The following is a 13,694-nucleotide window of genomic DNA, read 5'->3' as shown; positions in this document are numbered from 1 at the left end:
TTACTGATGGTTGTTAGCCACCACGTGGGTGCTGGGAATCAAACTCGGGTCCTCTAGAAGAGCAGCCAGTGTTCTTAACAGCTGAGCCACCTCTCCAGCTCTTCTTAGGAAAATCTTATGTATGTGTATACACAGGAGCATATAATGTACCTGTTTTAAGGGGGTGGTAGACTGCCCTGTGCCAAGTTCACAGATTCCAGAAATAGCCCCCAAACCTTATTCGTTAAGCAGAAGAGGAGAGAAAGTCCTCAAAGGAGATGGGGGCACACAGGGAAGCAAAGGTGAAGAGAAGCTGACTGTTAATAAAAGTCTAGAGAAACGATCTAGAGAAAGCCTCGGGGCTCTTTTCACATGGAATGGTGTTCAGTGATACGAGACCTGCATAAATTTCTGCAGCAACTCCCCAACTAAAGAAAACTCTGAAATCAGTGGCTAGAGCAATGGCTTGGTGGTTAAGAGCACATCCTGCTCTTGTAGAACATCTGAGTTTGGTTCCCAGCACCCACACTGGGCGGCCTACAACCACCTGGAACTCCAATTTCAGGGGATTCAGCACCCCCTCTGAACTCTGAGCACACCTGCACTCAGTTACACACACGTACACACACACACACACACACACACACACACACATAAAAATAAAATAAATCTTTAAACACACACACCACACGCACACCAAAAACAAAAACAAAAACAAAAAAAAAAAAAACAAAACAAAAAAACCTCTAAGCCAGGCAGGACTCAGTTCAGGTTTTTGAAATATAAAAATTCACCAGTCAGGGGATGAAGAGACGGTTCATCACTTAGAGCACTGAATGCTTTTGCAGAGACCAGGGTTTGACTCCCATCACCTGTCAGTTAAGGTGGTTAACTGTCCTTAACTCCTGTTCCAAGGTATCCAATACCAACTTCTGACCTCAGGGGGCACTGCATGACACAGGTGCACTTAAATGCATGCATGCAATACACTCACATACATAAAATAATTTTTTTTAAAAAAAGGATTGACAAATCAGTCAATAAATATGATTCAATGATCAGGAATTTCCAAAAGGGTAATGAATTAGAAGTCAGCTCATTAGCAAGCATCTGCCTCTCTGTCACCCACTTTCCTTTAGTTAGAGTTAGTTTAACAGCTTTTAGATTGAACTCAGAATTTATAACAGGAACTGGACACTATGTAGCTGCAAAGAGATACTGGTTTCTCCACAGGACATGAAATATTTCACTGGAATGATTCCTGGCCACCGGTAGAATGGAACAGAAATAGAACAGTGGCAGGAAGAACACTCTAAGGTCAGAAGTGAAGGGACATGCAGCTCCCCAAGGTCAGGGGTGGAGGGACATCCAGCTCCCAAAGGTCAGGGGTAGAAGGACGTCCAGCTCCCCAAGGTCAGGAGTGAAGGGGTGTCCTGCCTTCAAGGTCAGGAGTGGAGGGGTGCCCTACCTCCAAGGTCAGGAGTGGAGAGGTGTCCAGTTCCCTTCCTGCAGGGACTGTGATCTCAACAATAGGTGTGGGGTGAGGCGCAGAGGGAGGAGGAGATGGGCTGTGTTTCTCAATACCCACCTTGGATCAAACACCTCATCCCCGTTCCTCCCTCACCAAACACCAACTGCCCCTGCACTTCCTCCATCTCCTCCCAGGCTGTCAACCTCAGAGCACTTTGGTCTCCTCCTGCCCCCATCTGAGCAACTGGAAAGTCTGAGTGCATCTACACCAGCAAGGTCTTTCCTGTTCCAGTAGCACCGCACCAGAGTGCTCAGAGAGACTGGCTGCTGCCTCCTTCCACCTACTCTATGAGCTAGAGCAAGCCGCTTCAACTCTTGAAGGCCTTCCACCATCTCTGAAGTGGGAGCAGATCTAGCTGAAGTCGCAGGGCTGGGAAGATAAATGGACAACCCAATCTTACCTACATGCAGAACAGACACTGGAGAAGCCAAACAGAGAGCAGCGCCTTGTATTCTTAGACAAGCCCTTCTGACAGGCTGCCCAGGCTATTCCTTTACTCTCCCACCCATCCTCCCCATTTCTGGAAACTCTACAATAGAATGTGACCAGTTGCGCTATCCTGTCACACAGCTCCCATGGAAACGCACTCATGATGCTCCAGTGGTCCCCAAAAGACCAACACTTTTCCTCAAAGGGACGTTTAAAGCTCTCCTACCTTTGGGGCCACTTCTGCACCTTGCTTATGAAACCTACATAACCAAACATCCCTCAAACTTGCCTCTCCCTTCCCATCGTCCTATCTTGGCCTTTCCCCACTGTCTGTTCCTCACTCCTGTCCTACCCAAGCAACTAATCCTAACTCTCACCCAAGTCCCTGCTAGGAATGAGCTTGCTTTTCAGCAGGTTCTGTATGGCAACCTCTCTGAGCTCCAGCAGTGATAAGAGGGTTAAGACAGATCATGTCATTATGAGCCTGGTAGAGTACATGGTCAACATCTGCAGTCTGGTAGGTATAACGGGAATAGTGAGGCGGCCGCGCCCAGGGCACAAAGTACGGTTCTGTGAGGCTCGTCTGAAGAACCACTAAGCACAGGACTGTACTTAGCAAGTACTTGTCCAGTGTCATGTGTTTCGTTCTACCTTCCACCACATTCTCTGTGACTTTGGTATTATATTGACAGTTTTTTAAAGACAAAGTCCCCTGTTTTAGCTTTGTTTTATTTCCCTGGTACTAACATCTTGCTGAGTACACAGTAGGCTCTTTATAAGTATACAAGGATGGCAAATAGATGTGAGTAAGAGTCTCCAGTGCACAGATGGGGTATGGAAAACACCTGAAGGCTGGGAGGCAGCTGGAGGAAGGCTTCGAGAAGTATCTAGAGAAGGGAATGCATGCATTAACAAAGAGGTTCTTTCATCTCCAACGAGCCCCCTAGAAACGTGTGGATGACTGGCAGAGTAGAAGATTATACCTGATTCAGTCAGTACGGACTGGCCAGAAGACTAGGCGAGCAGAGCAACACCACTGTGTGGGGACACGCAGCACAACGGAGTGGCAGGACTCTAGCGATGAGGCACAAGACTGTGCTCTTCCATTTCAACCTGTCACCGATGTCTGGGAACAGGGCAATAGCCCTGAATGGTCACACAGGCATTCCCGGCTGTCACTGGCCTCCTCACTGAACCCCATTCCCAGCACATACGTGTGCCTGACACATACGATGTGGGAAACAAAGGCCTCTAACTTACTCCTGGCATCTGCAGGATAGAACTTTTCCAGGAACAGCTGAAGCACACTTGGACCAACCAAGCGTCACATAGAGCCATTTTCATGTGTCTGAGTTTCTAAATGACTACTACAGGTATGTCTAAGAAAACAAAATGATTAGTCATAACAAGGCACTCCAAATTAAGTTTGGGAAGAGATAGGCATGCTATCAACATCTGTCACTAGTCAGAGGTTAGAATTTATGGTGAATTAAGATGTTTCTAAATGTGTAGGGCCAGATTTTCTGAGCTGTAAGAGTCCACCACTGGCAAAATAAATTCCAAGATCTCATAAAAGGATAAAAGAATGCTTAGAAATTCATTTCTTTGGGAAATTCACTAATATTTACTTATCTATTTTAACCTTTGTTATGGGTTCCATACCACTTTAAAAATATTGAACTGATGGATCAAGCTTCCCAAGGACTAGAAGAGTAAAGGTCTAATTCTGAGTTCAGTTTTAACTTTAGTTTTTCATACAGAAGCCAGTCCTTTTTTCTCAGAATATTTAAACAAATTTTTTCCAAACAAAATATTGTGAGAAACATCCATACTAAAATCTAGTTCAGGGTTGAAATCTTAAAAATCTGGAAAAATATGGGTAAAGGAAAATCAAATATTTAACTGCTTCAATGGTGGCATTCTGGAAACACTCAGCCTGGACACCAATAACTCATCTTTCATATGACCAAGCAATTTGAAAGAAAGAAAAGTTCTAGATTCAGAAACCGGTGGGCAATTGTGGGCAACTGTTTGGGCATGCGCACACTGCACGGGCAGTCACCGAACAGGGAAAGCTGCAGAGCCACACACCAAATGGTGCTGCTTCTGGGGTCCCTGCCTACTTGGGGAAAGGTTTTAAAGGATGTCCATTTTGAGGACACTCACTGCTCTTCATGTTTAAGTGGCTGAGCACCAGCTTCCTAACTATGAAATCAACTACTGATGACGTCTCAGGAAAACTCTGAGCCCTCGAGCAAGGGGACAGGAAGAAATAAAAAGCACAGGAAACACTTGCTCCAGTTGTCACATACATCATCGACTCTCCTCAGCGCACACGTAATAAATGCGTGTATGCGCACACACACACTAAAACTCCTGACCGCACTGTACCTTTTGGTCCAGCTTCTGTGAGAGGAACAGGATGGCACCATCAAATGCTTTTGTCCTGTCAGAAAGTTCACTGTGACCGTAAAGCAAAGCAGTCCTCAGCCTTTTAGAGGGTAAATCTGGACTGTACACCACATGGTACTGGTACAGCTGCCAGTCCTGGGGCAAATCTAAACTAAAGAGATTTGTAACCAGCTTCACAGGTAGCCCACTGGATCCTGAGGAAGACAAAAAACAGTATTTTTTCACATTAGAAGCAAATCATGTTAATATTAACCATATCTTAAAAATCATACTCAGAGCCGGGTGTAGTGGTGTTCACCTTTAATCCCAGCACTCAGGAGGCAGAGGCAAGTGGAGCTCTGTGAGATCGAGGTCAGCCTGGTCTACATAGCAAGTTCCAGGCCAGCTGAGGCTACAGAGAGACTGTCTAAAAAAGAAAAAAAAAAAAAAAAAAGACAGCAGCTGCTATAAAGCAAGGGTTGATCAGTGGTGAGAAGCTCTTATACCTTCAACTTGGTAACACCAAGGGGCCTTATATTGAGATCACGTGTGCCTCACAATGAGCTCATGTGTGCCTCCAACCTGCCCAGGGGAGCAGAGGCTGACATTCTTGACCTTGGGAGGAGAGAAACATCTAAACTTAACCACCCAGACTCCTCCCAAGTCACCTTCCAGATGCTTCTCTGTAATTCAGATCAGCTAGATTGATAATCTCAGAAGCTGCCCTGAAATGAGCTGTTCTCTGATCACAAAACAAAGTATCTGGTTCTCAACATGAACAACACAACTCCCAACCTCTAGAAAATCCAGATAATCAAAACGTAACCACAATTCTGAAAATTCTGCAAACTCCATCAGTGATGAGATCAATGTCCAAGTCCCCAGAGAAACCTTCAGAGGTCCGGGGAGAGCCACAGAAACTCCTGAAGCAGGCAGGCCTGGAGCAGTTCTATTTTTGGCAGGCACATGGAGCCCATGTGTGTTTCCTGGAATTCCTCCCCCCTATAGAATTGTTTTGTTCACAGTTTAAAGTCTTCAGGACAAACTTGGAGCTGGTCACAACATAGCTGGCTAGTTCTCAGGATGGCATAAGCTCCTCCCAGGCCAGAATCTGGAGTGCCAGAAGGACTTTTCTTCATGTCAGGAAATCGCTGTTTGTGATGGAGGAAATTGAAATGTGAGCCCCAGGGAGTGAAGAATAAACAGTATTTTGTATATTTTAGTCTCTCCCTTAGCCTTGGCTGGTGATGTATTATCTGCTAGGAGCACAGGCTCACTTACTGTGTGTTTTCATTTAAAGAAAACCTTTTGGTCTCCCAGATTCTGAGTGAAGGCCAACCTATTTCAGCTGCTCATATACACAGACTCAGAAGTTCACTTGCAGCATCAGAACAGGTGAGGTGCTTAGAGATCCTCCACACCAGCCTTTTCAAACTGTGGCCGGCCCTGTCAGGGGCATAGTTGGGAAAAAGTGTGAAGCAAGAGCTTGTTTCGTGAAAAACCAATATAGCCCAGGCTGGCCCCCAGTGCCTGTGTGTAGTGGGTAAGCACTGTTTTGTGAGGCAATTGCTTCAACTGGGGTGTACCTGATTGCTAAATAACAGCATCTATTTCTTATTTTGATTATTTGACTTAAAAATGTTTGAAAACAGATTTACATCAATAAGAAGGGAGCCACAAAGCCCAGTGAAAATCCAAAGAAAATCATAGACCTTCTACCCAGAGGACACATGTGCCCATAGTCACATGTACAATTCCAGAAGGAGCTTAGCTGGTTAAGAACTACCCATGCTGGCTGAGCCTTTCTCTCTGCAACTGAAATCCCACAGGCTGAGTCACCATGTAGGATGGAAGTTGGGAAAAGAATCTTTTTAAGCCCTATCCAAAGAGTGAAGAGAAAAACTTTTCCAAAAGCAAGATGTGGTTTCAAGAAGTCGTGTGTTTCTATCAATAAGGCTAACACACCCAAAGTGCTTAGAAGATGCCTTGACCATCAGAGAGATCCAGTGAGCATCAGGTTGATTAATAGACTTGCTTATTTTGGATCTAGAAATTCAAAATTTTTAAGCAAGACTTGGTAGTGTTTACAGAGTAGCACAGAGACTGGGTACCTGTTTTACAATCTTTCACATGTGCCAGTCTCTCTCTGGTACAGATGCCCAAATCCATCAAGTCCTGTCTGATTCTCACTCTTCTCTCCATCAAGGTATGTTCCCCGTCACCAGAAGCAGCATCATGCTCATCTGAAATAGGAAGAGAACAAACAGCCTATGCATCATTCAAATGACATTGTCTGCAACTACACATCAAAACTCAGGTGCTTGTGGTTTCTAAGACACGTGTACAACAATGACACATTCATGACTGTACAGAAGCCTAAAAATGGAAGATTACAAAGCCCAGAATGTTCTGTTAGTAGTAAGAGCTCTTGAGTTAGTGTTTGCTCTTGTAATATCATAGATGTTGTCTTCCTGGTGCAGGAGAAACCTTCCTCCCTGTGCCCAACTCCACACCTGTTAAGAATTGACAGTCCCGGGCTGAAGAGATGGCTCAGTGGTTAGGAACATTGACTGTTGTCACAGAATACCTGGGTTCAAATCCCAGCACCCACATGCAGTGGCTAACAAACATCTGTAGCTCCAGTTCCAGGGGATCTGATGCCTCCCCCTTCTGTCCTCTACAGGCATTACATGGCACGGGTGCACTTACATGCAGGCATAACATGCATATACATACGATAAAATGAAATTTTAACAAAAAGAATTGATAGTCCTCCCTCTCTTAGCTCTGGGATGGCCACACCCTGAGGAGCTCCAGATTATGTCAGTCCACTCTGACTTCTGCACAGACAAGGGGCCACATTCCTTCCCTTTCCCAGTGAAAAGAGAAACAGCCCTTAGCCATCAGTAATCATGCCAGATCCTTCCTGGAGAACTACAGAGTTCTACTTGAAGCTTATTACTATAAGACCGTAGAAAAATGAATTACATCTGTTTCCATGTGAGCGTCTTCTTTAAATTAGTGTAGAGCATGCTAACTTTGAGGGGGAGGGGGAACAGGGGCTCACTATGTAGACCAGGCTGGCCTCAAACTCACAAGAGATCCACCTGCCTCTGTCTCCTAAGTGCTGAGTAAAGACGTGTACCATCATGCTCAGCAATGCTAACTTTTAAAATATGTCCTCAACACTCTGAAGATAACTTTAAAACAATATTAATGCACAGTAATAGGTCTAACAGTATGAGTCTCTGGCCCCTGAGTTGAGCTGTCCTGTGATACAGTCACTGAATGCAATGTCCCCAAATGCTACCTCCATTACTCCAAACTGCCATCCAGGTCCTTCTCCATGGAACTGGAGTATTTCAGGAAGATTTTAATATGAGAACATTTAGTTATTAACATTTGCATTACTCAACAGATCGCCTGTATCACTCATTGATACTCTGGACAGTCCTAAAGGTGAAACTAGATGGACTGGTAGTTCTCAGGGCTGTGAGTCCAGGGGATGGGGAGTCACTGTTTAACAAGTACTAAGTTTCAACTCTCCAATATGAAAAAAGTTCTAGAAATGGATAATGGTGGTAAACTATACAATATAAACAGGATTAAAAAAAAATCACAGGACTGAATGCTTAAAAAGAGTTAAAATGGAAAACTTTGGGTTACATGTATGTCACCATAATTTAAATAAGCAAAAAGTTTGTCTTCAAAGAATGGGAAGTCTCCATCCTGTGCCATGCCACAAGAATTATGCAACGTCTGAGGGGCACCAGGGTGACAAGCTGAGCTGACATGCTGTCTCTCACAGGGCTGTGCGGGGTGGAAAGCCCTAGTCAGGAACAGCTAGACACACAGGAGATGGACTCTTGACAGACCCAGGCTGAGGACCTCAGTGCTTAGCGCTTACCCACTGACTAGCAATCATGACTCCACAGTCAGAACGAGGGAGACAGCGGACAGGTTTCTCCCCAAGACAGGAAATGACCTGTGTCCTCCACATCAAATTCACATGTTGAAGTCCCAACTCCCACTACTGCAGAGTGTGACTATTACACGAGAGAGGGTCTGTAAGGAGATGGTCATGTCTTTGAAGTGAAGTCGTGCAGGTGACCCCTAATCCAAAACCGTTGGTGTAAGAACTGAGGTGCAGAAATTTAGAGAAATACCATCCAGGGGGAAAGCGGCAACCAAGAGAGGCTTCAAAAGACGCCACCCATGCCAATGCTGTGGTCTCGGACTTCAAACCTCCAGAATCAGGAGAAATCCAATGTCTCTTACTGTTCTAGTTTGCTTCCCCATCGCTGTGAAAAAAACACTCTGACCAATAGCAACTTGGGGAGGAAAGGGTTTATTTTATCTTACATCTCTCGGGTTATAGCTCATCTCTGAGGGAGCCCAAGGTAGGAACTCAGGGCAGGAACCTGGAGGCAGGAGCTGGAGGACAGGCCATGGAGGATACTGCTTACTGGCTTGCTCCCCTGGCCCATGATCAACCTGCTTTCGAATATAATACAGGACCACCTGCCCAGGGTGGCACCACCCACAGTGTCTGGGCCCTCCTACGTCACTCAGCAATCAAGAAAATTCCTCCACAGATGTGGCCACAGGCCAGTCCAATGGAGGCAATTGAGGCACCCTCTCACCAGGTGTGTCAAGTTGACACCTAAAACTATCCAGCACACTTGCTTAAGCCCGGAAGTCTGTGCTACTTTCTCATAGCAGTCCAAGCAAAACCTACTACATCCGGAATGCCAATGTGCCCTGTGTGGCCCTGGCTACAGCAGGTGGACAAGAATTTTGAGACTGTACTTGGCTCTACAGGGAGGACAGCAGCCATTAGACAGTGCTATGTTCCCAGGTGAGGAAAGAAAGGATAACACAGTCTCGTGTGCAGGGTTTCTCCCATCCTAAAACATGATGGCTTTGACATTTGTGTATGATAATTTTTAGAGTATGTTTTCCAAGGACCCAGAGTATAGCTCAGTTGACAGAGCACTTGTGTAACATTCATGACACCCTGGGCTCAATGCCCAGTGTGTGAAGTGGTGCACACCTGTAATCCCAGCACTGGGGGTAGGGGAGAGTGGGGGAAGAAAGATCAGAGTTCAAGGTCATCTTCAGAAATACAGTGAGTATGAGGCCAGCCTGGGCTACATGAGACTCTACCTAAAGGGAATAAAGTTTTTCAAAATTCTTCACTGAGGCTGGGCAAGGTGGTATACATCTTTAAGGCCAGCAACACTCAGGAAGCAGAAGCAGGCAAATCTCTGAGATCTAGGCCGGTTTGGTCTATATATGGAGCTCCAGGCCAGCTGGGGCTACAGGGAGACCCTGTCTCAAAAAGACAAAAAAAAAAAAAAACCACTTCACTAAGCAGAAAGAATTAGAAAACTATCTTCCTCCTGTCTAGATTCTCATGAACTCAGAAAGGTCAGCAGCTGTGTCAGGGAGTCCTTAACAAAAATGGTGAGCAGGGTCCCTCAAGGAAAAAAAGAACAGGATGACCTGCTGCCTAGGGGCCTGGTGGAGTCCCTCCTGCTCCCCTCAGGCTGAACAAAGTCCAGGGACAGACACTTACCTGACGGCTGCCAAACACTGTCTGTCCTGCTGCTGAGAGACACCTCACTGTTCCCAAGATCCACAGATGTGGCCTGTAAACAAAGAGTTTGCTGAGATTTAAGCTAAGTCACAACCCAAAAGATTATCAAAAGACCAGACCAGCATCATGCTCAAGGTCATAGATGAGAATCATGTAGAAACAGAGAACAGCAGCAGGCTAAACCCCTAAGGAACAGGAGAGGGGCCATTCCCCACGAAAGGCTAAGGAGAGCCGTCATCTCCCCCTTATCGAAGTGCTTTTAGTGCTGATCATGAGCCGGTTGGAGCCTTCGACCCCAGGTGCTCATCTCACAGGTGAGACTTGACCCTGGGCCTCCATTGAGCCCAGAGCACCTGGGGCAGTGGCCCACAGAATGACTCCCTGTGAATAAACAGCCAAAATGAATTCATAAAACAGATAAGGACAGAACCAGTAAGCTTTTCTCTTTGCTGAAACTTCCCTTTGTCCAAGAAATAACTGTATCTCTGAGTGCTTCAAAATAGTTTAGCAGAGAGCATCATTTCTTAAGAATCAAAGGCAAAATGACCACAACCTACACTATAGTTTGAGTCTACGGGTCTAAGGTTGTCAATCGCTGGGTATGCGTTGGTGATTCAGAGTCCCATCAATCTAGTCTGCAAATCCAACAGGCAGCCACACTCTAAACCTCACCTGTATTTTGAGATGACTTCAGGGGCCAGTTACCAAGACCAACTGAATTAGACACATGCACACCAAGGTACTTCAGGGTCGTCCCCACCCCAACCCCCCAGGCCGTGTACAACCAAAACAAAGCTCAGAAAATGAAAGGCTCGGCACACTCCTCCACAGTGGTTTCTGCACTGTAGGATAAAACAGCAGTATCTGCCTGAAAGAAAAAGGGGGGGAACCCAGGGAAGCCCCGAGGTGAGAGATGAAGGCATGGTCCAGGCCGGACACTGGGGCAGGAGGGGAAGGAACACTCACCGCGAGGTAGCCGGGGGAGCCCCTCACTTCCAAGGCCCTGGAGCCACGCAACATGCCCCTCGCCCTTGTGCGGGCCCGTCCGCTCATGTTCCAAGCTGCTGAGCCTCACCAAGGGCGAGTTTCTCTGTGGCGTGGAGACGGTGAGGGGGTAACAGGACGCTGGACCGCTTCAGCCTCCCTGGACGCTCGCAGAAAACCGCTGCCAGTGCGGGTGGACCGGGTGCTGGGGAGGTGGGGTGCGTGTGCAAGAGCACAGTGCGTGTGCGGGCGGGGGGTGTGGGGGCGGAGGGAGTGTGGGGGCGGAGGGAGTGTGGGGGCGGCCGGGTGTGGGGGCGGCCGGGTGTGGGGGCGGACCTCAAGCACAGCCTTCCCTTTCCGCCCATCAAATGCACCCCCACATTTGGCGTTCCCCATCTCTTTCCCCCAGCGTTGACCGTTACTTTGACTTGGTCTTTATTTTGAGCAGGGAATGTTGCTTATTTCTTGTGGGATTTTCTTTTTTCCCTTGTGATTTAGAAGAACTTCATCTTTTAAAAATCTTTTTCAATATTACAACTATTCCCAGTCTGTCACCAGGTAATTTTGACTCAGTTGTTTTATCACCAGAATCCTTAGATTTGATGCCGTCAAATCCAGCAGGGTACTCCCTACCCCTTTTTTTTCTTTTTAATATGCTTTTTGCTTTGATAGTCTTTTGTCTGGTTTTGGTTCTGGTTTTGAGACAGGGTTTCTTGTAGGCCAGGCATGCAGCTGAGGCTGGCCTTGAAACCTTTTTAGACTTTTTTTATGTGTATGCGCTGTGTGTATGGATATGTGTGCACTGTGTGTGTAGTGCCCGGCGGGAAAGAAGAGGGTTAACAGACCGCAGGTAATGACAGCGTTAGGCTGAGATGGCCCATCTGGAACGGACACAAACCAGTCTAATGAGTAATACAGTGAAACCAAATGAGGCTGGAAACTGTGGATGATCGTAAACTGCTATTTTAAAGGGAAGAACAGGTCGAAAACAGTCTGGACAAGGAACTCGTGCTTTTGTTTCTGAACATAAAGACAATTCTCATTCGTTTTCCCAATATACCACTGCCTCTGCCTGTGTGACTTAACACTAATGTGCTATCACTACAGAGTCCAGAAAGACTTGGCAGACATGTAAATAACTGTGATGGTGGATCTTTGTTGCTAACTTGATTGGGTGGCTGGAACATACTCCCTGGGTCTGTAAGGGCGTTTGCAGAGACAGTTGATGTGTGGGTCAGAGCACTGCGGGGAGACCAGCCTAACTGTGGGGAGCTCAGCGATGCCCTCCAGGTGGAACACAGGAGTGGGAAGGCCCACCCACACAAATGCTTGGGCCCTCTGCAGCAGGTACAGTTTGGCCTGTGGCCAACCTCCAGATTCTTCAGCCTCTGAATGTGGGCCTGTGCCAGCAACTCTCAGGGGACCTCTGGGGCCTTCTGCCTCAGATGAGGGCCCATTGGTGGCCCTTCTTCTGAGGCTGCCAACTTCTCCAACTGAGCAGCTGGTGTTCCCCAGCTCTCCAGCCTGCAAATGGTCTCTGCAGAACTAGCCAAGTAGAGGCTGACACCACCCTCCCCACTTATAACCACATATCCCCTACTGGTGCTTTTCCTTTGGAGGATCTTAATACTGCAACTTTAAAGGCAGATCCTTCCAGTTGTCCACAGGTTGACCTGCTACAAGATCAGAAACATGAGCTCTATCGTCTACATTTTCACTTTCCCGTGATAACTTTCACTTTCCTGTGATGATGCACGCTTTGCACCCTCCACTTCTCATCTGTAAAATGCACTTATACTGTGTCTGTAATAGGGAGTTGGTACGGCACAGACCAGTGTCTACTTGCCCACACCATCACTTACTAGTTTCTGGCTCATAGAAAGGTACTTGATCTCATTTAACCTCAGCTGCTGTTATACAAAATGGGGAGAAAGGTATGTCTTGATTTTTGAACTGTAGCATTATGTTTTAGGCTGGATAGTAGTTGTGGGGACCAGACTAGTATGTCCCCACAGACCGCAGGTTGATTAGCAGTATCCCTGAGCTCTACTCGCTACATTCCAGGCAAACCCTCTCTAACCATGATATCTAAAAATGTCTTTAGAACTGGAGAAATGTGCCCTGCTGAGGCAGTTGAGAACCACTGAGATACGGTGCCCAGGATGTTTCCAGGATGAAATAAAATAATGCTTACTGCAGTGCTTGGCATCCAATAAGAACTGCATGGTTAGGGGCTAGAGAGATGGCTTGCTAGCTAAAAGCATGTATTGCTCTTGCAGAGGACCCAAGTTTGGTTCCCAGCACCCATACTGGGTGGCTCACAACCCCTTTAATTCCAGTTCCAGGGGATCCCATGTCTCTGGTCTCCTTGGGCAATATGCACACACGTAATTAAAAATAAAAAACTTAAAACTTTAAAAATTGCATAATTATTACCATAAGAATTGTGGTAGACAAATTTTATGCCATAAAGTCCAGTCCAACCTTGGCCATAGGTCATCTATTTACTCCTGTGCACTGAATGGACGAGCTGGTCATGGCTTCCTTCTCTGTCACTCTAGTCCTGGGTCCCTTCTGTGTCACCCTTCACGTTTTTCTCCTTGACCTCTTTTCCTCCACTCTTACCATGCTGTGGGCATTAACTGCACTCAGCATAACCTACTGGTGCTCTCCCTCTGCCCTGCGCCTTCTCTGCAGGGTACCCAAAGAAATCCACTCAGTCATTCTGACCTGCGAGCAGGCCTTAGAGTGAAAGGGAGTTGACACCTCATGGGCCACCCT

At 46.6% G+C, this 13,694-nt stretch overlaps 1 protein-coding gene across 1 annotated transcript in view; it reads right to left on the bottom strand.

The window, feature by feature from the left end:
• Positions 1–10,982, bottom strand: part of Piwil4 (piwi like RNA-mediated gene silencing 4) — a 48,334-nt gene extending 37,352 nt beyond the window's left edge. The window contains exons 1-4 of the mRNA XM_008823138.1: positions 10,896–10,982; positions 9,909–9,981; positions 6,442–6,573; positions 4,331–4,545 (exon numbers count right to left, since the gene is read on the bottom strand). Coding sequence (XP_008821360.1) covers positions 4,331–4,545; positions 6,442–6,573; positions 9,909–9,981; positions 10,896–10,982 — 507 coding nt within the window. The remainder of the gene's footprint in view (positions 1–4,330; positions 4,546–6,441; positions 6,574–9,908; positions 9,982–10,895) is intronic.
• Positions 10,983–13,694: the final 2,712 nt, after the last annotated feature.

The sequence above is a fragment of the Nannospalax galili genome, unplaced genomic scaffold (assembly GCF_000622305.1).
Source record: "Nannospalax galili isolate Female #2095 unplaced genomic scaffold, S.galili_v1.0 scaffold469, whole genome shotgun sequence".
Taxonomy (NCBI): Eukaryota; Metazoa; Chordata; class Mammalia; order Rodentia; family Spalacidae; genus Nannospalax; species Nannospalax galili.
Note: the sequence above shows the minus strand (reverse complement) of the source record. Positions and strands in the feature narration are given on the sequence as shown.